Source organism: Panthera uncia, chromosome D1 (assembly GCF_023721935.1).
Source record: "Panthera uncia isolate 11264 chromosome D1, Puncia_PCG_1.0, whole genome shotgun sequence".
NCBI classification, from domain to species: domain Eukaryota; kingdom Metazoa; phylum Chordata; class Mammalia; order Carnivora; family Felidae; genus Panthera; species Panthera uncia.
This window is the reverse complement of record NC_064808.1, coordinates 109,411,498-109,436,490: the sequence shown is the minus strand read 5'-3', so window position 1 is coordinate 109,436,490 and position 24,993 is coordinate 109,411,498. Positions and strand designations below refer to the sequence as shown.

General features: G+C 38.5%; 1 protein-coding gene across 4 annotated transcripts in view; it reads left to right on the top strand.

The window, feature by feature from the left end:
• The window catches only part of DYNC2H1 (dynein cytoplasmic 2 heavy chain 1), a 348,288-nt gene that overhangs the window by 108,454 nt on the left and 214,841 nt on the right, over positions 1-24,993 (top strand). For all 4 annotated transcript variants that reach the window (XR_007454148.1, XM_049614182.1, XM_049614176.1 and 1 more), the window contains exons 55-61: positions 873-1,010; positions 9,983-10,096; positions 11,692-11,852; positions 13,140-13,263; positions 14,092-14,213; positions 17,136-17,222; positions 20,871-20,997. Coding sequence is in view for 3 of the 4 variants with exons in the window: in XM_049614182.1 (XP_049470139.1) it covers positions 873-1,010; positions 9,983-10,096; positions 11,692-11,852; positions 13,140-13,263; positions 14,092-14,213; positions 17,136-17,222; positions 20,871-20,997 (873 nt within the window). In the remaining variant the exon portion in view is untranslated. The remainder of the gene's footprint in view (positions 1-872; positions 1,011-9,982; positions 10,097-11,691; positions 11,853-13,139; positions 13,264-14,091; positions 14,214-17,135; positions 17,223-20,870; positions 20,998-24,993) is intronic.

Sequence of the window (24,993 nt, the reverse complement as noted above, 5' to 3'; positions counted from 1 at the left end):
TAGGTGACAAAAACCTAACTCATATTATAGGAGAGCGGGCATTTTTTTCATGTCCATTCCTTCATTATTCATGGGCAGTGGGATGGGGTGACATAATGGCTAGCCCAGGGTCAAATGTCCTCCCCAAGGAATAGGTAAGGTATTTTGATTCAGAGCCCACCAGGACCCTATGTGAGGCAGCCTCTTATAAAAAGGTAGCTACTGGACAGACAGAACCAAATGATGTCCAGGATAAGAAGACTAGTCCTTGAGTCCTTTTACTCAGTGAGACTGAACAATGGAGAAGGTTTATGGACTTTTTCCTTGCTCTGTTTCCTCTCTCAGAACGCAGTGGGTAAAAATCCTGGTCTTCAAGCTGCCAAATATGCGTTGATCTGTTCACGTTTACTGTGATACTATAAAATCTGTGTGTGTGTGTGTGTGTGTGTGTGTGTGTGTGTGTGCGCGCGCGCGTGTTTTAATGCCTGTGTGGAGTCTTTTACTACATCTTACTGGGTGTGTGGTTGAATAAGTCATAACTGGCAGTAAGGAAAAACCCAAGTTCACTTGCAAGTGTTTGATGTGTACACACATTTTTTCTTGATGGTTTCTTACAGGTTTTATTTACTGTGTGTGTATGTAATACCTGTTTTTAATGCTACCAGTCCATATTTTATCGATCATGTACCAGTCCATATTTTATCGATCGTCTATCAGTCCATATTTTATCAATGATCTACCAGTCCATATTTTATCGATCGTCTCCCAGTCCATATTTTATTGATTGTCTACCAGTCCATAGTTTATCGATCGTCTATCAGTCCATATTTTATCGATCGTCTGCCAGTCTATACTTTATTGATCATCTGCCAGTCCATATCTTACCGGTGCAGGCTGGTGTGTCTAAACTGAATGAAGCTAAAGCTCTTGTGGATGAGCTGAACAGAAAAGCTGGCGAGCAAAGTGTGTTATTAAAGACAAAGCAAGACGAAGCAGACGCCGCCCTTCAGGAGATCACGGTGTCGATGCAGGTGAGGCTTCTGGGGCGCAGAGATGCGGGCGGTAGGGAGACCATTTCCACTTGATCAGTACCGGGAGAAATTACATTTCTACTTATGTGGATATAAAAAATACTTCTTGTCTGCTGAGTCACACTGATGGTATTAAACACTGAGCTTTTTGGAAAGAGTGAGACAGCTTCCCATGTTATTTTAAAATCGTAACTATATTTTTCTCAATTCACCATACACTAATTTATCTAAACCCTATAAATATGCAAATATAAACATTTTAGGTTGGCGTAGATGTGTCTGTAAACAATTTTATTTGTTCACCCTCTGTTGTATGTCTTTATTTTTCTTAAAATTATCTCCTCAGGCTTCAAGGATTTTTTCCTCCTGCCTTTAATATTTTCAGGATTTAAGAAATAAGTCTTTATTCATTTCATTTATACTTTCATGGTTATGTTTTGATGGTGTCACCTTTCTGCCATTGTCTTCAATGAACCTTTGTTGATGGTTGAACCTTTCAGAGGAGATTTCTTTGAAAGTCTTCTTTGCCCAGGTCGTGGGTTGTGTCTGCACGCCCTCTCAGGGTGTTCTTGTCTTGGCCTCTTTCCTGCCGACTCTGTACTGACTACCACCAAATTCATCGTTTTTATCCTTCAGCCCTACTCCCTCATCCTGGCCTCAGACTAAAATATGCAGTGTTCTAGTAAACGTGTCTTCTTAGAAGTCTCATGAATATTATGGCTGAGTAGTATTCCATTGTATACATAAACCACGTCTTTTTTATCCATTTGTCAGGTGATGGACACTTGGGCTCTCTCCATACTTTGGTTATTGTCGATAGTGCTGCTAGAAACATTGGGGTGCATGTGTCCCTTTGAGTTGGTATTTTTGTGTTCTTTGGGTAAAAACCTAGCGCAATTGCTGGGACGTAGGTAGTTCTATTTTTAATTTTTTGAGGTAACTCCATACTGTTCCAGAGTAGCCACACCAGTTTGCATTCCCATCAGCAGTGCAAGAGGGTTCCCCTTTCTCTGCATCCTTGCCAACCTCTGTAATTTTTTGTGTTACTGACATTATAGCTAATTATTCAAGACAGAACTGAAAACTTATATTGGACTTCTGTTCTCTCAATTCCTACCTTTTTTTTTTTAATGTTTATTTATTACATTAACACACACAGTGCATGTGGAGGAGGGGCAGAGAGAGAGAGGGAGACACAGAATCCAAAACATGCTCCAGGCTCTGAGCTGTCAGCACAGAGCCCGACGTGGGGGTCCAACTCACAAACTGCGAGATCATGACCTGAGCTGAAATCAGACGCTTAACCAACTGAGCTACCCAGGTGCCCCTCAATCCTTACTTTTAATGAATCACTGAATTGTTCGTTTACCTCCTTGATTAGGTCTTATGTATGTTTGTCCATCTTCATGTTGGTGACTATTAACCTTACTGCAAGTCTAATGTCTCTTTTAATTAAATTAACTTCAATAGTCACTAGACTAATGTATAAATTTCCATAAAAGTAAATGGCACAAAAACTCACAAAATAATAAAGTTGGAGGACTTACGATTTAAAGACTTACTACTGAGCTGTGGTGGTCAAGGAAGCATGACATGGGTGTAATGACTCCTACAGGGTCACTCGAGCATTATGGAGGTCAGAAATAGATGAATGTGTACATAGTTGATAGATTTTATACAAAATGCCAGTTAAATGGTGAAAAGATTGTTTTTTTTTAAATGATATTTGGATATCCAGGAAGAGAACAAAAAACACATCTTTACCTTAAACTTGTATAAAAATTAACTCAGTATGGATCGTAGATCTAAATGTATACCAGAAATTATAAAACTTTTGAAGAAAACAGGAGAAAATGTTGAAGATATTGGGTGAGACAAAGATTTTTTAGATGTGATACTAAAATAGAACAAGAAAAAATTTGATAAATTGGACCTTATCAAAATTAAAAACTTAGGCTCTGTGAAAAAAGCTCTGAAGAAAATTAAGAGGCAAATCACAGACTGGGAGAAATTATTTACAAAACATAAATTTGATAAATCACTTGTATTCAAAATAGAAACCATGATGTACACAATAATAATAAAACAAAACATCTAATTTAAAGATGGCCAAAATATTTGAAGGTACCCTGTGTGAAAGAAGAAGGGCCAGTAAACTCATGAAGGGGGGATGCTCAACATCATTGGTCAGGAAGAAAATGTAATCCCTTTGTTTTCAGACATTGAAAGTGTTACTCCATTTCCTTCCAACTTCTCTCGTGACTGAAGTTCTCAAAGTTAGGTTAAGTTCTGATCCTTTTGCGGTGATCTTTTTCTTTTTTCCTCTCTTGAGGTTTTTTAGATTTGTGTTTTCATTGTTCTGAAAGTGACATGATCTGCCTTGATATAGGTTTATTTTCGTTCACTGTGTTGGACACAATGTGGATTCTTTGCACCAGAATGCTTCTGTCCTCCAGTTCTGGGAAGGGTCCTTACATTATTCTGATGGTGCTTCTGTACCTCCCTGTCTGTCTTCACTTTCTAGAATCCCCATTACTTGCACTTTGGACTTCCTGCCTTGTTCGCTAATTTTCTTCTTTTCTCACCTTTTTTCTTCTCTTTTTGCTCACTTCCTTTAAAATTCTTCATTTTCTAATTTTCCTATTAGTTTTTCATTTCTGTGACCATATTATTAGATTTTTTTTTTCAGCCTCTGAATGTCTGCTTGTGGCAGTGTCCTTCTTGTTGGTTTGTGTCATTGTTGAGTTGCCTCCACTTAGCTCTCATAGGATACTTGATGCGACCTTATGTTTCCCAAATATCTTTTCTTACTGCTTTTCTCCTTGTCCTCTCTCTCTCTCTCTCTTTTTTTTTTTTTTTTTTTTTTTTTTTTACTGTTTATTTATTTTGGGAGAGAGAGGGAGAGAGAATCCCAAGCAGGTTCCACTCTGATAGTGTGGATCCTATGCAGGACTCCAGCCCATGACCCTGGGATCATGACCTGAGGTGAAATCAAGAACCAGACACGTAAATGAGCCATGCAGACACCCCAAAAGAAGATTTCTTCTTCTTTTTTTTTTTTATATGAAATTTATTATCAAATTGATTTCCATATAGCACACAGTGCTCATCCCAACGGGTGCCCTCCTCAATGCCCATTACCTACTTTCCCCTCCCTCCCACCCCCATTAACCCTCAGTTTATTCTCAGTTTTTAAGAGTCTCTTATGGTTTGCCTCCTTCCCTCTCTGTAACTTTTTTTTCCTTCCCCTCCCCCATGGCCTTCTGTTAAGTTTCTCAGGATTCACATAAGAGTAAAAACATATGGTATCTGTGCTTCTCTGTATGACTTATTTCACTTAGCATAACACTCTCCAATTCCATTCATGTTGCTACAAAAGGCCACATTTCATTCTTTCTCCTTGCCACTTAGTATTCCATTGTGTATATAAACCACAACTTCTTTATCCATTCATCAGTTGATGGACATTTAGGCTCTTTCCGTAATTTGGCTGTTGTTGAAAGTGCTGTTGTAAACATTGGGGTACAAGTGCCCCTATGCATCAGCACTCCTGGATCCCTTGGGTAAATTCCTAGCAGTGCTATTGCTGGGTCATAGGGTAGGTCTATTTTTAATTTTCTGAGGAACTTCCACACTGTTTTCCAGAGTGGCTGCACCAGTTTGCATTCCCACCAACAGTGAAAGATGGTTCCTGTTTCTCCACATCCTCTCCAGCATCTGTAGTCTCCTAGTTTGTTCATCTTAGGCCACTCTGACTGGCGTGAGGTGGTATCTCAGTGTGGTTTTGATTTGTATTTCGCTGATGAGGAGTGACTTTGAGCATCTTTTCATGTGCCTGTTGGCCATCCGGATGTCTTCTTTAGAGAAGTGTCTATTCATGTCTTTTGCCCATTTCTTCACTGGCTTATTTGTTTCTCGGGTGCGGAGTTTGGTGAGTTCTTTATAGATTTTGGATACTAGCCCTTTGTCCAATATGTCATTTGCAAATATCTTTTCCCATTCCGTTGGTTGCCTTTTAGTTTTGTTGATTGTTTCCTTTGCTGTGCAGAAGCTTTTTATCTTCATGAGGTCCAATAGTTCATTTCTGCTTTTAATTCCCTTGCTTTTGGGGATGTTTCAAGTAAGAAATTGCTATGGCTGAGGTCAGAGAGGTTTTTTTTCCTGCTTTCTCCTCTAGGGTTTTGATGGTTTCCTGTCTCACATTCAGGTCCTTCATCCATTTTGAGTTTATTTTGGTGAATGGTGTAAGAAAGTGGTCTAGTTTCATTCTTCTGCATGTTGCTTTCCATTTCTCCCAGCACCATTTGTTAAAGACTGTCTTTTTTCCATTGTATATTCTTTCCTGCTTTGTCAAAGATTAGTTGGCCATCCATTTGTGGGTCCAATTCTGGAGTCTCTATTCTATTCCCTTGGTCTATGCGTCTGTTTTTGTGCCAATACCATGCTGTCTTGATGATGACAGCTTTGTAGTAGAGGCTAAAGTCTGGGATTGTGATGCCTCCCGCTTTGGTTGTCTTCTTCAAAATTACTTTGGCTATTTGGGGTCTTTTGTGGTTCCATACAAATTTTAGGATTGCTTGTTCTAGCTTCAAGAAGAATGCTGGTGCAATTTTGATTGGGATTGCATTGAATGTGTAGATTGCTTTGCGTAGTATTGACATTTTTAAAAAAAATTTTTTTTTTAACGTTTATTTATTTTTGAGACAGAGAGAGACAGAGCATGAACAGGGGAGGGGCAGAGAGAGAGGGAGACACAGAATCTGAAACAGGCTCCAGGCTCTGAGCTGTCAGCACAGAGCCCAACGCGGGGCTCGAACTCACGGACCGTGAGATCATGACCTGAGCCGAAGTCGGACGCTTAACCGACCAAGCCACCCAGGCACCCCATTGACATTTTAAGAATATTTATTCTTCCAATCCATGAGTGTGGAATGTTTTTCCATTTCTTTGTACCTTCTTCAATTTCCTTCATAAGGTTTCTGTAGTTTTCAGCATACAGATCTTTTACATCTGTGGTTGGGTTTATTCCTAGGTATTTTATGATTCTTGGTGCAATTCTGAATGAGATCCTTTTCTTTGTCTTTCTGTTGCTTCATTATTAGTGCATAAGAGTGCAACTGATTTCTGTACATTGATTTTGTATCCTCCGACTTTGCTGAATTCATGTATCAGTTCTAGCAGACTTTTGGTGGAGTCTGTCGGGTTTTCCATGTATAATATCATGTCATCTGCAAAAAGTGAAAGCTTGACTTCATCTTTGCCAGTTTTGAAGCCTTTGATTTCCTTTTGTTGTCTGAGTGCTGATGCTAGAACTTCCAACACTATGTTAAACAACAGCAGTGAGAGTGGACATCCCTGTCATGTTCCTGATCTCAGGGGGAAGCTCTCAGTTTTTCCCCATTGAGCATGATATTAGTTGTGGGCTTTTCATAAATGGCTTTTATGATGTTTAAGTGTGTTCCTTCTATCCTGAACTTTCTTGGGGGGTTTTATTAAGAAAGGATGCTGAATTTTGTCAAATGCTTTTTCTGCATCGATTGACAGGATCATATGGTTCTTATCTTTTGTTTTATTAATGTGATGTATCACGTTGATTGATTTGTGAATATTGAACCAGCCCTGCAGGCCAGGAATGAATCCCACTTGATCATGGTGAATAATTCTTTTTATATGCTGTTGAATTCGACTTGCTAGTATCTTATTGAGAATTTTTTCATCCATATTCATCAGGGCTATTGGCCTGTAGTTCTCTTTTTTGGCTGGGTCTCTGTCTGGTTTGGGAATCAAAGTAATGCTGGCTTCATAGAATGAGTCTGGGAGTTTCCCTTCCCTTTCTAGGTTTTGGAACAGCTTGAGAAGGATAGGTGTTATCTCTGCTTTAAATGTCTGGTAGAATTCCCCAGGGAAGCCATCTGGTCCTGGACTCTTATTTGTTGGGAGATTTTTGATAACTGATTCCATTTCTTTGCTGGTGATGGGTCTATTCAAGTTTTCTATTTCTTCCTGTTTGAGTTTTGGAAGTGTGTGGGTGCTTAGGAATTTGTGCATTTCTTCCAGGTTGTCCAGTTTGTTGGCATATAATTTTTCATAGTATTCCCTGATAATTGCTTGTATCTCTGAGGGATTGGTTGTAATAATTCCATTTTCATTCATGATTTTATCTATTTGGGTCATCTCCCTTTTCTTTTTGAGAAGCCTGGCTAGAGGTTTATCAATTTTGTTTATTTTTTCAAAAAACCAACTCTTGGTTTCGTTGATATGCTCTCCAGTTTTTTTAGATTCTATATTGTTTATTTCTGCTCTCATCTTTATTATTTCTCTTCTTCTGCTGGGTTTGGAGTGTCTTTGCTGCTCTGCTTCTGTTTCCTTTAGGTGTGCTGTTAGATTTTGTGTTTGGGGTTTTTCTTGTTGAGATAGGCCTGAATTGCAATGTATTTTCCTCTCAGAACTGCCTATGCTGCATCCCAAAGCGTTTAGATTGTTGTATTTTCATTTTCATTTGTTTCCATATATTTTTTAATTTCTTCTCTAACTGCCTGGTTGACCCATTCATTCTTTAGTAGGGTGTTCTTTAACCTCCATGCTTTTGGAGGTTTTCCAGAATTTTCCCTGTGGTTGATTTCAAGTTTCATGGCATTGTGGTCTGAAAGTGTGCATGGTATGATCTCAATTCTCTTATACTTATGAAGAGCTGTTTTGTGACCCATATGTGACCTATCTTGGAGAATGTTCCATGTGCCCTCGAGAAGAAAGTATATTCTGTTGCTTTGGGGTGCAGAGTTCTAAATATATCTGTCAAGTCCATCTGATCCAATGTATCATTCAGGGCCCTTGTTTCTTTATTGGTCCTGTGTCTAGATGATCTGTTGTTGTCAGTGGAGTGTTAAAGTCCCTTGCAGTTACCACATTCTTATCAATAAGGTTGCTTATGTTTGTGATTAATTGTTTTATATATTTTGGGGGCTCCCATATTTGGCACATAGATATTTATAATTGTTAGCTGTTCCTGATGGATAGACCTCGTAATTATTATATAATGCCCTTCTTCATCTCTTGTTCCAGCCTTTAATTTAAAGTCTAGTTTGTCTGATAGAAGTATGGCTACTCCAGCTTTCTTCTGACTTCCAGTAGCATGATAAAGAAGATTTCTTCTTAAGTGTGCTCATCCTCACTGGCAATCTGAGGGTTGGATGGACTGTGGGGGTGTGAGCTTCATGGGAGGGTTGTCTGGAAGGTCCCGAGTGGTCCAGTTAAGACCATCTTTGATGCATGTGGTCATTCTCAAAGGCAGTAACATTTCCAGAAACGTGACGGTTATGTACACATTCAGTGTTTCCAAGATAATGTTATTGAGTACCTGACCTGGTGAGTAATGTAATAGGAAAATCAAATGTAATTTTCATATTATAAAACTTTAGCATGTTTTTTTTCCTCCGGGTATTTTGGAACCAAATTAATACGGATATTTTTTGTAAAGCAGCCAGCTATATTTATTGTTTAAAAAAATCTGTCAAATACTTACCTTTAAAGAGTAATTTGGAATATGAAAAAAGTGAAAGCTCTGTAGGGGATAGTAGTGTTGGTAACTGTGTGTTTACTAGAGGGCCATAGCGCTGTGTGCCTGTGTGGTCTCACACTAGTGGGCTGGAGACGGGTACGCTGGCCGCCATGCCCTTTCTCTGTTTGGGCCCTTCCTAGAAGAGGTTTTCCTAAGACTGTGGCTAATTGTATTGCCTAGCAGAGACTAGAAAGAATCACTGCGCATCTCGTAAGTTGGTAATTGTTCTTAATTATGAATAGCTGACATTTTCTGTTATAAAAAGGTACTGTGGACAGACAGCTTAAGTATCCAACTGTGTAATTTCCAAAGCTTGGAGCTCTAGGTTTGTGACATAAGAAAAACAAGAAATAAATGCTATAAAATCTCAGAATAGGGAGAATCTCCAGTTGGTAGAGTAGGCTAATAAAACAAGCAACACATGAACCAGGCCTTTGGCGGCTCCTATGTGGAGGTGGAGAAAACGACTTCCTCCTGAGCAGCGAGGGGGAGATGTGCAGGTGGGAAGGCTTGTGGCCCGGGGACAGTTCCACCTGAGCTGGTGTGGAAGGTGCCTCCCAGGAAGGGCAGGGGGAAGCAAGGGTCCACTCCTCAGTGAGTCTCCGTTTGGGCCACAGATTGGAGCCACCTGACAATTCTTTAAACAGTTCTGTGCCTCAGTTGCATCCAGTCTATTTCAATATATTTGGCAATAGAACACAGGACATTCCTTGTGATTGTAATCGAGTTGAGAACCACTGAGGCGAGCGCTTGTGAAAGGTTTCTTGACGGATTTCCTCTTTGGATTTTCAGTTAGTACAGATAAACCAAATACGGACATTCACAACGATTCATAGCATTTTCATGTAGGTGGGACCCTTGATATTTGCTTTCAGGAACAAAGAGTTCATGACTTAGTGTTTTTTGAATCTGTAGTAATTTTTGTTGATTATTCGCCATCGTATTATTGTCATGATTTCAATTAATTTTTGTCTAAAAGTGTAGAAACACAAACTTGCAATATAATGTAATTAGTCCCTAAGAGTTAGTCTTTACTGTTAGAATTATAGAAGAATTTGTTTTTAGTTTATGAAATGAACACGATAGTACTAACTTCTCTGGGTTATTTATTGCAAGTGTTAAATGTGTATTATAATTTTATACATTATGCATTTCTGAGTTGATTTTTATATAAATAGCATTTATTGCTTTGCTATTCAGAAAAAACTAAAATAAAGCAGAGAAACCTCCTGATGGTAAATATACAGTAAATTATATCTTTGGTTTCCCAGGCATTTTAGAAACTCTTATGTCAATTAACATGACAAAAGTATTTAATAGAAGATGTTATTTTAAAGTAACTTATTTTGATACTATGCTTTTAAATATTGAGTGCGTTAAAATTAATTGGAATGCCTTATAAATACTTCTATAGGATGCTAGTGAGCAAAAGACAGAACTTGAAAGACTGAAGCACAAGATAGCAGAAGAAGTTGTTAAAATTGAAGAAAGAAAAAACAAAATTGATGATGAGTTAAAAGAAGTACAGGTAAGCTACAAAGGAAATTTCGTGGGGCACCTGGGTGGCTCCTTCAGTTGAGTGTCTGATTTTGGCTCAGGTCATGATCTCACGGTTCGTGGGTTCGAGCCCCATGTCCGACTCTGTGCTGTCAGTGCAGAGCCTGCTTGGGATTCTTACTCTCTGACCCTCCTCTTTCCCTGCTCTTGCTCATGTTCTCTCTGTCAAAAATAAAAATAAACATGAAAAAAAAAAAAAACCCCGAAAAATGGTAAGAGCCATTTTTGACTACCAGTGGTGTCTAGGAGTTCAAACATTACTTCTTGACTTATTTTCTAACAATATTACCAACTGTGGCTTTCAATCAGGGTATTATTTGTAGAAGAAAAGCAAGATGGAGGGTCCACCAGGTAAAGTCAGTGAATGAACCAATAGTCATCAAAAACCATCTTTGTTTTTCACAAGCCGTGTTGTCTGAGAAGAAAAATGCATTGTAGGGAAATCAAGTCAAAGTCTTAGGCTCTTTTTTTTTTTTTGGTTCCTCACTAGGTTAGCCAGCTTAGAATATAAGGAGGCTCTTGAAAATGGCAAATTGTCCATTTGCAGTAATGTGGTTGGAGCTAGAGTGGATTATGCTAAGTGAAAAAAGAGAAAGACATATACCATATGACTTCCCAGTATGAGGAATGTAAGGAACAAAACAGATCCAAGTATGGGAGGGGATGGGGCGCCTGGGTGGCTCATTCGGTTGAGCATCCAACTTCAGCTCAGGTCATGATCTCGTGATCTGTGAGTTCGAGCCCCGCGTCGGGCTCTATGCTGACAACTCAGAGCCTGGAGCCTGCTTCCGATTCTTGTGTCTCCCTCTCTCTCTGCCCCTCCCCCGCTCATGCTCTGTCTCTCTCTCTGTCAAAAATAAATAAACATTAAAAAAAAAAAGTATGGGAGGGGAGGGGGACAGACAGGGAAACAAACCACAGGAGGCTCTTAATGATGGAGAACAAACAGGGTTGATGGAGTGGGTGGGAGATGGGCACTAAGGAGGACACCTGATGATGGGCACTGAGTATCGTGTGTAAGTGATGAATCACTGAATTCTACTTCTTAAACCAACAGTGCACTGCATGTTAACTAAAATTTAAATAAAATTTTGAAGGAAAAAATAGCAAATTGTCTCAAAACAAATTGAATTTTCTAAATTAGACTATTGCAGTTATGGTGGTAAGAACTTAAAGATTTTGTATTTTGTGTGTTTTAAAGCATTTTGATATTTGAAGAAAAAGGATATTAGTAACTAGAGTTATTAAAAAAATTTTAACATTTATTTTTGAGAGAGAGAGACAGAGTGCAAGTGGGGGAGGGGTGGCAGAGAGAGAGGGGAGAGGGGTGGCAGAGAGAGAGCAGGCTCTAAGCTCTGAACTGTCAGCACAGAGCTGGATGCTAAGCTCAAACTCAGGAACCCTGAGATCATGACCTCAGCCCAAGTCAGATGCATAACCGGCTGAGCCACCCAGGCGCCCCCTACAGTTATTTTTAATAAAATGACAAATATTCAATAATTTGTAAAGAGGTAATGATTTTTATACACATATTTTTGAAAGTAATAAAGCCCTTTGTCTTTTTAGCCTCTAGTCAATGAAGCTAAACTAGCAGTTGGAAACATCAAGCCAGAATCTCTTTCAGAAATTCGCTCACTGCGCATGCCACCTGACATCATCAGAGACATTCTTGAGGGTGTTTTAAGGCTGATGGGGATCTTTGATACATCTTGGGTGAGCATGAAAAGGTAAGTTTTTGAATTTGTGAAGAGTTTTATTATTTCCCCTATGAAGTACACGTTCACATTTTTATGTATGTATGTATTATTCATTTAGTTTTAAAGATTTTATTTGTAAGGAATCTCTACACCCAGTGTAGGGCTTGAACCCACAACCCCACGATCCAGAGTCACATGCTGTACTGACTGAGCCAGCCAGGCACCCATCCTTCATATTTTTATTTTTTTATTTTTTTTAATGTTTATTTATTATTGAAAGAAAGCATGAGAATGTGAGGGGCAGAGAGAGAGGGAGACACAGAATCCGAAGGAGGTTCTAGGCTCCGAGCTGTCAGCACAGAGCCCAACACGGGGCTTGAACTCACAAACCGTGAGACCATGATCTGAGCCAAAGTTGGACGCTTAACTGACTGACCCACCCAGGCGCCCCATCCTTCGTATTTTTAAATATTTCTTTTGTTGCTTTTCACACTGTTTCATTAATTGCCTAGTATACACTTTGCCATCATATTTCAAGATACTTTATAAAATCATGCAACATCTATGTTTTTACCCATAATAAGGGATTATTTTAAGTGTCCAAAGAGGAGAAAGGAATGCCTGGAAATCTTGAAGAACATCTCAGTAAATACACTTCTTTGGTCCTCACACATTACAGAGCATTGTGTTTACTGTGATTCACTGACGAAGAAAATATAGCCACTATTGTTAGGGTCAGAGGACAGAAACAGGAGGCGGGAGCCCCGGAACAGTACAGATGTGAGCTGGAAGAGAAGAGGCTGTGTGAGAACTAAATATGCAGCCAGATAGCTCCGGAGCTTACGTTGCAACAGCATGATGGGCTTTGTTCCGATGCGTGGTCCGCGGTAGCATGGAGGTTGACAGTAGAGTCCTTTCCTGTCTAGAGATGGGAAGGGGATGTGGTCGAGGGCACAGCTGAAAATACCTTTCTTAGAAAAGAGTCAGGAACTTTTCTGACATCTCCTAGAACGTGCACGTACCTGGCGGTTCTCAGAAAGGGATGTGGGTAAAATGAAAGGACTGTGACCCCTTCATTTCACTGCTCCAAGTTGTTCACAGAACCCAGGAAAGGCTGCGGTGGATCTTCCTGGAGCTCTTCCTTGTTGTCTATAGAAACGACAGATAATGCATTAGAAGCTGGGATACATTAGTACCCTGTTGTTTGAGAACTAACAGATTGAACGTATTGTATGTACCATTTTGTGACGTTGGTATGCTCATCAGAAATAGCAAATGTTATGTAGCCTCACTTTAAGTAATATGCTGTAATTTTAGTTTCCTTGCGAAAAGAGGTGTGAGAGATGACATAGCAACCTTTGATGCACGAAATATTCCAAAGGAGATAAGACACAGTGTTGAAGAACTTCTTTATAAAAATAAAGGATCTTTTGATTCAAAGGTAATTGTTAACAGTTATTCTGCCAATTCCTTTTCCATACTGTATAATATTCTGCTTGTTAAAATGTGATAACTTTAAGTTATTGGTTATTTATATTGCCTGGAAACTAAAAGTTAAAAAAAAATAAGCTGTAGATGTTACGTGTCAGAAGTATTTACCAACGGGTGGACCGGAATCCAGGTTGGGTCTGGGGTGCACATTTATTGTAATTGGTTTTTGAATCTTTGTGCTGTAAATTCTCAGTCTGTCATTTCTTAACCTCCAACTTGCCTGGTCTGCGTTTCCTTCTTCCTGTGTATTTGTTAGATAAGACCAGATATCTCTGTTAGGATTCTTGTGTCTCTTTTCAATGAATAGGTTCAGTTACATGATTCTGGTATTTTTTTGAGATCTCTTATTCAACGTGTCATGTGCATTGTCTCTGGCACTAATAGCAATGGTTTCCGAATTGCTTTTTTCTAATAAAGTTGTGTCCCATGTACAGAGGAGGAAGAATTGATGCTTGAACATCATTGTGGACAGACATAATAATTTATAATAATTTATAATAAGGCATGTGGCTAATGGAACACTTTTGTCAATAAAATATCATTATATTAAAGATTTATGTGGTTCAAAATCACTAACTCTGAAGCAAAAATTCTAGATTACCTATTAAGGTAATTTCATTAGAAATTAATACTTTATTGTTATTTTAGCTATAAGCCAAACACTTTATTTTGGGAGATAAATTATTAAATAAAGGCCTACATAAGACAGACTAGAATTAGCTTTGCTTTTATTTGAAATTAAGTCTGGGTGCTGGATAACTCGTGATGGGTTTTTCAGAACGCGAAGCGAGCCAGTACTGCAGCGGCTCCTTTGGCCGCATGGGTTAAAGCAAACATCCAGTATTCCCACGTCTTGGAACGGATCCAGCCTTTGGAAACTGAACAGGCAGCATTAGAATCGTAAGTGAAATATAAAATAGAAATAAGTCTGACCTTTATTTTCATCATTTTAATGGCTGAGTTAATTATTCAGATATATTTATGTTTCATTTCTTGTTTACACCTAAAAAGGCAGCTGACAACATTAAAACATACAACATGGGTCAATTATATAAAATTAAATACTAAACAGGGCAAAACAAAACAATTAGAAGCAGACGGAGGGTAGGACCCACTCTCTTTTTCCCTTGTCCATTGTGTATTGTTGGGAGAGGTTCTTCCACAGAGAGCTTGGGTTTGGGGAAGGAGTAATATTAACATACAGGAAGTAGGTTTTGGAAATTTAGGGCTTTTGAATTTCTTTTCTTCTTTTAAGTTCTAAGAAATGTGTCATATGTATTTTTCAAAGCATAGTCTGTCTGAGTAGGGGGACAATTTAACTATATACTTTGGGGCTTAAAATTTTAATTGGCTATTGTTCCTAAGTCAGCATTTTGTTTGTTGATTTAAATTTATTTTTTTAATTTATATCCAAGTTAGTTAAAATATAGTACAACAGTGATTTCAGGTGTAGATTCCTTAATGCCCCTTACCCATTTAGCCCATCCCCCCTCCCACAGCCCCTCCAGTAACCCTCAGTTTGTTCTTCATATTTAAGAGTCTCTTATGTTTTGTCCCCCTCTCTGTTTTTATGTTATTTTTGCTTCCCTTCCCTTGTGTTCATCTGTTCTGTGTCTTAAAGTCCTCATATGAGTGAAGTCCTACGATATTTGTCTTTCTCTAATTTTGCTTGCATTAATACCCTCCAGTTCCATCCATGTAGTTGCAAATGACAAGATTTCATTCTTTTTGATGGCCGAGTAATACTCCATTGTATGTATATATGTGTGTGTGTGTGTATGTGTATATATATATATATATATATACATATATTTGTACATGTACACACCATATATATATATACACACCATATATATATATATATATATACACACACACACACACATACACTATATACACACACACACACATACACACACATATATGTACAACATATACCACATCTTCTTTATCCATTCATCCACAGATGGACGTTTGGGCTCTTTCCATACGTTGGTTATTGTCAATAGTGCTGCTATAAACATGGGTGTGCATGTGCCCCTTCGAAATAGCACACCTGTATCCCATGGATAAATGCCTACTAATGCAATTGCTGGGTTGTAGGGTAGTTCTATTTTTTGTTTCTTGAGGAACCTCCATACTGTTTTCCAGAGTGGCTGCACCAGCTTGTATTCCCATGTTACGTTCTTGACTGATGAGTTTTGACATCATCTATTCTTATTCTGGGCAAAGAGAATTTTAGCAGTTTCAACATCTTAATTTTCTCAGTATAATTACATTACATTTTTGTGTTAGTTTGTCACAGATTTTTGTTTAATAAATGATGTTAAATATTTGTTATTTTGTGTACATGAATATTTTTCACAGCTGAGACATATATTTTATGTGTATATTTCCTTTCTTGTACATCTTTTATTATTCATAATAATTTCCTCATTTTTTCAATTGATTGGGGTTTTTTTTGTTTGTTTAATATCACATATTTATCCACAATCTTTTTATCAGACGCTAAAGCATATTTGGGATCTACGTGTTGTATGTATTTTTTCTTAGTATTATCCCTTCTAGAGCCTTTGTCCCCCTGTCCCAACATGGACCAGTTCTTCCCCCAGGCTGCTGCTCCCATCTGTGGGGACCTCTTTTCACTGTGATTCTGGCTGTTTCTCTGAATCTCTTTTCTGATGTGTTGTCTTATTAGGGGTCCTTGTCTTTCTGAGTTCCGTCCTTCATTTTTCTAGGATACATCCTGCACTTTAGAAAGGGTGTATTGGATGAAAACTGTTTTGAGATCCTGCATGTCTAAAATTATCTGTGTTATGCTGTTCTGTCTGGTCAGTAATTGGACTGGGTTTATAGTACTGGGCAAGAAATGGTTTAGTCTCACAATTTTGAAGGCCTTATTCTATTGTAGTAGTTCTCAAAGTGTGATCCCTGAGCTAGCAGTGTCCGTGTCACCTGGACACTTGTTAAAAGTGCACATTTTTGAGCTCTATCCAGACTTTACTGAATCAGATACGCTGGGGGTGCTGGGGTGTGACACCTTACAGTCTGTGTTTGATTTGTGCGAAGCACGGATGCCCAGCAGAGCGTAGCGGTGTGCACTGGTCATTACAGGACAACCTCTCAGATACTGTGGGAATTTTTTTTTTTCAGTATATGAAATTTATTGTCAAATTGGTTTCCATACAACACCCAGTGCTCATCCCAAAAAGTGCCCTCCTCAATACCCATCTCCCACACCCCATCAACCCTCAGTTTGTTCTCAGTTTTTAAGAGTCACTTATGCTTTGACTCTCTCTACTGTGGGAATTTTTGAGGGGAGAAGGTAAGTCATATCTCTAGAAGAGTCTTCACACTTTCTGCCTAGATGGGAGTGGAAGCGAGTGAGTGGGGATTATAAGCTTGCCTTTCTGGGATGTATTAAGAGGATAGTCCCTTCTCGGCGGGCGAGGGAATCTGAGGTTGATGTATTTATTATATCGACTAGTAGAAAATTCTCTATATTTAGCTCTATTGTCTTCTAAGTACCTATTGTCCACAATTCCTGAACATTTGGAATTCTCCTTTTTGACTTTTCTTCCTGCAGCTACTCAACTTTTAGCTTTTTGCATTCCGTTATGTCAGTTACCACCTTTCAAGATTATTGAAATTATTCCACTGCAGTACTTTGCTCTTCTATTCTCTTTATCTGTGTGCATGTATATCTTCTTTTTATTCCCTTGGTTCCATATTGGTAGGGTTTTAGAAGGGATATGAAGGTGTTACTTCTGCTGGTGTTGATATATAAAATAGAATAAGTTTTATAAAATTGAATTGTTTTAGAAATTTGAAGAAAACTGAAGACCGAAAAAGGAAGCTAGAGGAACTTCTAAATTCTGTCGGCCAGAAAGTATCAGAACTCAAAGAGAAGTAAGTTAAGTTTAAAATGTATTTTGAAAAAAAATTGCATTGTGCGTATTCGAGAACATACCTCAACTGATTTTTCAATTTTGGAAAGCTTAGTTATAATCATTATTTTCATTTCTTTTTGTGATTTTTACTCTAAAATGGGGAAGCATATGAAATAATGTAGAAGGTATTCTTCTTAAAAAAAATGTTTCTGGTAAGAGCAAACATATTTGGGGTCTCCATTTGTGGAGTGGTCCCTGTAGACATTGCTGAGCCCGGGGAAATCCAACGAGAGGGACAGAACATAGCAAGTTCATGCTCCGGGTTTCCATTGGTATCTGTGTATCTGTAGTCTCCAGACTTAGGGCTTCAGGCTCCTTTATTTTGAATGATGCTGTAGTCCAACCTATTTGGTGATCTTCCTGAGGCTGCGCGATCACATTTAAAAACTTGTCTTCTCTTAACTTTGTGCCTTTTAGTGTTGAGAAAAATACTCCTTTATGCAGTATTGTACTTAAGTTTCAGGACCATTTATGACTATTATTGATTGTAAAACCTCTTCTGTACCTCTGGCTTCATGTGATTGCTCTTGACTGTAGGATAGAAGATACTGGTGTGGGTATCCTAACAACTGTAGGACAGTTTTCCTATAAAAATTGTGAAGATTGAAAAACTGGAGGATATCGGGGGCGCCTGGGTAGCTCAGTTGGTTAAGCATCCGACTTTGGCTCAGGCCATGATCTCGGGATTCATGTGCCGACAGGTCAGAGCCTGGAGCCTGCTTCGGATTCTGTGTGTCCTCTCTCTGCCCCCCCCCCCGCCCCCCACCTCTCTCTCTGTTTCCCAAATATAAATAAACATTAAAAATTTTTTTAAAAACCTGGAGGATATGTGATTAAATATTATGTATGTTGTCATTTGCTTACAGCTTTATAAGACTAAAACTTTTGTTTTTAAAAAAAAAATTTTAATGTTTATTTTTGGGGGAGAGAGAGACAGACAGACAGACATAGCACCCCAAGATCATGACCTGAGCCAAAGTCAGATGCTTAACCAACTGAGCCCCCCAGGCACCCCAAGACTAAAACTTTTCTAAATGCATGCTTTTTTTTTTTGTAATTTTTAAAGTTTATTTTTATATTTTTTTTGAGAGAGAGAAAGAGCAGGGGAGGGAGAGAGAGAGGGAGAGACAGAATCCCAAGCAGGCTTCAAACTGTCAGCACAGAGCCCGGCATGGGGACTCAAACTCACAAACCACAAGATCACGACCTGAGCCGAAATCAAGAGTTGGACACTCAACCGACTGAGCCACCCAGGCGCCCCATTGCATGCTTTTTTTTTTAAGTGGTGTGTTACATTTTGCTTCTCTTTTTGTGGAAGAAATACAAATTATTGTACCAAGAAAGAAATTCATCAGGTTGAAAACTATTTTTTCTCTATACAGGAAACAATGATCTCTATTTATATTTATATATATTAACTTACAGAGAAAAAAACCAAAAAGAAGCCTCAAACCTATAAATCCAGTGTTTTCAATATTTCTGAATTTTTTTGTGTTAGAGTTATACGAAAGAAACTTCACTTTTTTCCAGATACTGAGAACTGTAGGGAAAATGATTATTCCTTTCAGTTTCATATGCTCAGCCTTAGTGCTTCATATTCAACCGATTGTCAAATATTTATTGAGTAGTTAGCATGTGGTAGCGATGTTTTGATTCCATTTGTTAGTCACTTGTACAGGGGTCAGACATTGCCCTAGGCACTTTACATACTTACTATTTTTAGGACTCAGAGGTGGTTATTCTTTCATTGTGCAGATTAGGAAGGTTTGTCTGTGTGGAACAGTCTAAATGACAAAGCTAGCCTTAGATTGTTGCTTTTTTCTAACTCTGTAAAGTACCTGTTCTTAATCACTACGTCATACTATCAATATTTTGGAAGGATTGTTTTCAAAACCTTCAGAATTAGCTTTTAATTTTAAGTGAAACAGAAAGGAATTTTCCATTTTTAGAGTTATTATCAAGAATGAATTCATGCTGGTTAATAATCGTTTACTTGAACCCTAAGATTTAACTGACTCTGGGTTGTGAGTGACAGTCTTTTCTGGGATACTTCCAAAGAAAAGAGTAGTTGAAAAATGAGTATGGTCTTTCAATTTTAAATTCTAATCTGACAAAATGGAGACATTTGCCATTTTAATACAACTTCTACAGAAACGTGCAAGTTGGCTTAATTCAGCCCACATTTATGGTAAAACTGTGTCCACAGAATGAATTGTTGAGGTGAGTGAGTATGTAGTACGTGTTCCCAGGGCTAGAGTGAGGCTGCACCATGGAACTGGACAAGATGGTGGAGACGTTCTGTAACCTGCATTATCCAGTCTGGTAGCCACCAGCACTGCAGTGTGTGTAATTCGACTGAGGAATTGAATTTGAAGTTTTGTTTGCTTTTAGTAATTTAAATTTGAAAAGCCCCATGTGGCTAGTGGCCACCATACTGGAAACCTCAGTTCTGTCTAGTCCTATGTGCAGGAGAACAAGGTATGTAGAGCACTTAGAGAGGTGATAAAATGCACTGTTGGCCACATGGAGCTTAGACACACCCATGTATGAATTATAGATCTTCTACTGATGATTGGTGAAATGTGAAATAATCTGTTGGGGTCTAAGTCTTCATTTTTGTAAGATGAGAATCATAATATTCATTTTGAACTGTGGTTCTGAGGATTACATGAGACATGACATGCTTTTCTTGTTGCTGTTTATTGTTTTGTCTCTTAAAATACTTATTTAGAGAGAGAGAGTGCATGGGTGCTCGTGGGGGAGCAGCAGAGAGACAGGGAGAGAGAGAATCCCAAGCAGGCTCCGTGATCTCAATGCAGAGCCTTACATGGGGCTCGATCTCACAAACCATGAGATCCTGATCTGAGCCAAAATCAAGAGTTGGATGCTTAACAGTGTGAGCCACCCAGGTGCCCCTTGTTTGGTTTTGTTTGGTTTATATTTGTCACAATCTGGGGCATTTTGTAAGTACTTACATATTTGTTGAAGGACTGACTGGGTAATAATCTGGAATAGTACTGTTCTATTTGATAAAATAATAAATTGGTACAAGTATTTCTTAAGGAAAATAATTTAAAAGGACAGTTATAAACTTGGACAAACAGGCACGTAGGTAGAGAATTGGATTTTTGAAATGAGTTTTAAAATTTTATTTATATTTTTGTTAAATAGAGATTTCAAGGAGTTAGAGTGAGGGGTGGGGTAGGGATAAGAGGGGCTGGAATGTATTCCAGGCACATGGGGCACCCTGAAGAAGCAGATAGAGGACAGGGTGTTTCCGGAGAATAGAATTTCTAGAGATTGACATGTGGTGTTGCTGGACTGGCCTCAAATGATGTACAACTGAAGAGACAGATGGGGTCAGTCTTCCGACAGGGCCCTGAATGTCACATGGAGAAATTGGCCTGCAAGCAGCAGGACGTCGCGGCCCTGTAAGAGCCGGGCTTCAGTTCTCCCGGTTCGTGTTAATGATACTTCAAACACAAATATTGGCAGTATTATCGTTAATTAAATTCTTATATAAAAGCTCACTTTAGTATCTAAGGATAATGTAGTCAAATCTCTCTTAAACCCCCTGGCCTTTAATTAAATTTTAATGTTTTCCTAGATTTCAGAGCAGGACTTCAGAAGCCGCCAAGCTGGAAGCTGAAGTGAGCAGAGCGCAGGAAACAATTAAAGCTGCAGAAGTGCTAATTAATCAGCTTGACCGAGAGCACAAAAGATGGAATGCACAGGTTTGTCTGAGAGAGACAGAGGTCAGAAAGAGGCTTCCTTTAAAACACAGAAAAATCTGTAATGTATTTGTTAAAAAAAGAAAAAAAGGGGCGAAATATCCCTCAACTTTCCACTAGGTTAGGATAAATGACCTAGATTTTAATGGCCATTGTGTGAGTTGATTTTTAAGCAGAATGTTTTTATGTGAGTGGGTTTTGGACATTGTGGCCTGTTCCTCTTCCGGTTGCATATGTTACGGAGGGAAAGGCAGGGGTGACGATGACTTGAGGGGAAACGTCGTAGTTCTCTCCAGAGATTACCCTGAACTTCACCTTCCAGGACAGCAAGCTCAGGATTTGACAGTGCTGGCCACTGATTCCTTCTACAAATAATCTGTTATTTTGACTTTGTTACCGTGTTGTCTCATTTTTTTTGGTTGATAGGTTCGTTTTTCTTAAACCAGTTAGACCCCTCCCTACTCCTGTAGGGATTCCCTCCTGTGCTCACCCTAGAGTGTTTGAGTGCCTCAGCATTCCCTTCCTCAGCCCCTGTCCCTGCACCTGTTCTGGGCTTGTCTCGTCTAGTCTCAGTAATGTCCTCCATGCCATGGTGGTGACCAAAGCTGTATTTCCAGACTGCTGAGTTGTTAGGGGTTTGTTTTTGTTTTTTTGTTTTGGTCCAGCCTTCATTTTCATTTTATTTTTAGTTATTTTCTTACTGAATTACAGTTGACTTACAATATTATATTAGTTTCAGGTGTTCAACATAGCGATTCAACATTTATGTACATTACAAAATGTCTAGTTACCATCTGTCACCACACAATTATTACAGTCTTACGGACTACGTTCCCTATGTCGTATATCACATCCCCATGACATACTTATTTTCTAGCTGCAAGTTTGTACCTCTTAATCTCCTTCATGTCTGGCAACCACCAGTTCTGTGTATTCACGAGTCTGTTTCTGTTTTTTTCTTTGTATGTTTGTTTGTTTGTTTGTTTGTTTTTTAGATTCCACATGTAAGTGAAATCCCATGGAATTTGTTTTCTTTGAGTTATTTCACTTCACATAATACTCTTAGGCCCCACCCATGTTGTCACAAATGGGCAGAGTTCATTCTTTTTTTAAGATTTTTTCCATTCTTTTTTTATGGCTGCATAATACTCTCTTGTGTGTGCATGTGTGTGTATCTTCTTTATTCATTCTCTTTTTTTATAGTAAGTTTTTAATTTTAATTTCAGTGTGGTTAACATACAATGTTATATTAGTTTCAGGAATGCAGTACAGTAATTCAGCAGTTCTGTACATCATCATTCAGTGCTTGTCATGAGGAGTGTACTCCCAGTCCCCTTCACCTATTTCCCCCATGGCCCCGTCTACCTCCTTTCTCATATGCTTTGTTTTAAATGAGTTCCCTCAGTTAAAGTTACTGGTTTTTTTCAACAAGAACATGTTTTACTTGGAGTACACTTAATATATGGTTCTAAAAGATGCATATAAAACATTCCATCCATGAAAAATAGAATACACATTTTCTTTGAGTACATACAGAAGAATCCCCCTGGTTGAATCACATAAAAAGAGACATAAGAAATATTACAAACTTAAGAAGACTGAAATCCTACTATTTTCCAACCACAATTGGACAAAACTGAAGATCAATAACAAAACAAAGCTGGAAAGTCTACAGCGTAAATATTAAATATTTACGATGTATTAAATGATAACACTGTTGCACAGGCAGTGGGCCAAATAAATCAAGCGGCAAATCAAAATATGTGTCAAAGCAAAAAAACCAATATTCCAAAACCTATGAGATGCCACAAAAGCAGATGTTAAAGTGAAATTTACACTATAACTGCTTGTATTAAGAAAAAGTTCAAGTAAACAACCTTATACCACAAGGAACTAGAAAAAGAAGAAAATTAACTGAAATTTACTGGAGGAAGGAAGTAACACAGAAAAATCAGAAATAAATATAATAGTGACCTGAATAGACAATAACATATAACACTGAAAGCAATCACCAATTTTTCCAAAAAATAAAAATAAAAAACAGAATAAAACTTTAATTAGGAATCAGAAATCTCCCAGCATAGAAATGTCCAAGACCACATGGTTTCATTGGTGAATTGTACCAAACATTTGAAAAAAAAATTAATGACAATCTTTATCAAAATATTACAAATAATGGAATAGAGGGAATACATTCAGTCATTTCATGAGGCCAGTGCAGGATAAAAACAATACAATATCAAAGTTGAATTTGTATGACATAAGTATTGCCAGTCTGACTTTCTTTTGACATCCATTTGTGTGATAAATATTTCTCCACATCCTTACTTTCCATCTGCAGGTGTCTTTAGGTCTAAAGTGAGTCTCTTGTAGGCAACATATAGATAGGTCTTTCTTTCTTTTTTTTTTTTTTTTTTTTTTTTAATCCATTCTGACACTCTGTGTCTTTGATTAGAGTGTTTAGTCTATTTACATTCAGAGTAATTATTGATAGATTCATGTTTATTACCATTTTGTTACTTGTCTTGTCATTGTCTCTGCAGATTTTCTGTGTTCCTTTGTTGTCTCTGTCACTTTTGGTTTTTCCTTCCCACTCAAAGAGTCCCCTCTAGTATTTCTTATAGGGCTGGTATAGGTCATGACCTCCTTTAGTTTTTGTTTGTCTGGGAAACTCTTTATCTCTCCTTCTATTCTGAAAGATAGCTTTGCTGTATAGAGCATTCTTGGGTGTGGATTTTCCCCATTATGCACTTCGAATATATCATGCCACTCCCTTCTGTCTTCCCCAGTTTCTGCTGAGAAATCTCCAGCTAGCCTTATGGGTCTTCCCTTTTAACTTAAGGGCTTCTTTTGTCTTGCTGCTTTTAAGATTTTTTTTCTTTACCACTATAGTTTGAAAATTTAATTAGAATATGTTTCGGTGTTGGCCTGCTTTTGTTGATTTTTATGGGAGTTTTTACTGCCTCCTGGATCTGGGTGTCTGTTTTCTTCTCCAGATTAGGGAAATTTTCTGCTATTATTTCTCGAAATAAATTTTCTGTCCCCTTCTCTCTCTCTTCTGGGACTCCTATAATATGAGTGCCATTATATTTGATGGAGTCACTGAGTTCCCTAAGTCTATTTTACTATTCCGTAATTCTTCTTTCTTTTGTTCAGCTTCATTATTTTACATTATTTCATCTTATAGGTCATTAATTCATTCCTCTGCTTCTTCCAGCCTGTGTTCATTGCATGAAGTCTATTTCCAGCCTCATTTATTGCATTCTGCATCTCTACTTCTTTTTTAATTCTCTTACCTCCGTGGTAAGTGTCTCCCTAATTTCTTCTGTTCTTCTCTCAAGTCCAGTGACTATCCTTAGGATTGTTGCTTTAAATTCTCCATCTGGCATGTTACTTCTATCTGTTTCTGTCAGATAGCTGGCTATGGCCTTATCTTGTTCTTTCATGTGGGATAAATTCCTCCATCTTGGTATTATGTCTAAGTCTTTGCCTTATTCTGTGTGTCTGAAAAGTATATATCCTGCTCTTGAAGGCAATTGCCTTATGAAGAAAGGTCATGTAGTCCCCAGGGCCTGGCACTTAAGAAATTGTCTTCAGTATGTGCTGCGTGTGCTCTGCTGTTGTGTTTTGGCTGCTCTGTCCTCCAGGCCAGTCATCTGCAGGTGCTCTCCTAGCCTGCTGTGGTCAGTGTTTGGTCCGTGGCCTGAATGTGGAGAGTTTTAACTATGCTTGCTCTGTTCTGCTTATGAAATGAGACCTGTCACCACCTCCACCAGAACTGAAGCCCTGTAGAACATTCTGGTTTGGAGACACGGTGTGGGTGGGGGTTTCTGTTTGTCTCTGAGGAAGGGGCCCCCCACATTGAGATTGAGGCAAACTGGTGTGGGAGCTGTGCTGTTTACCGCAGGTGGCTTTCTGTCGATGCTGAGAAGCAGGGGAGGGAAGGCCACCAGCTAGGTCCTTAGTCCCCTGGGATGGAGAGGTGTCTCCCAGAATGCT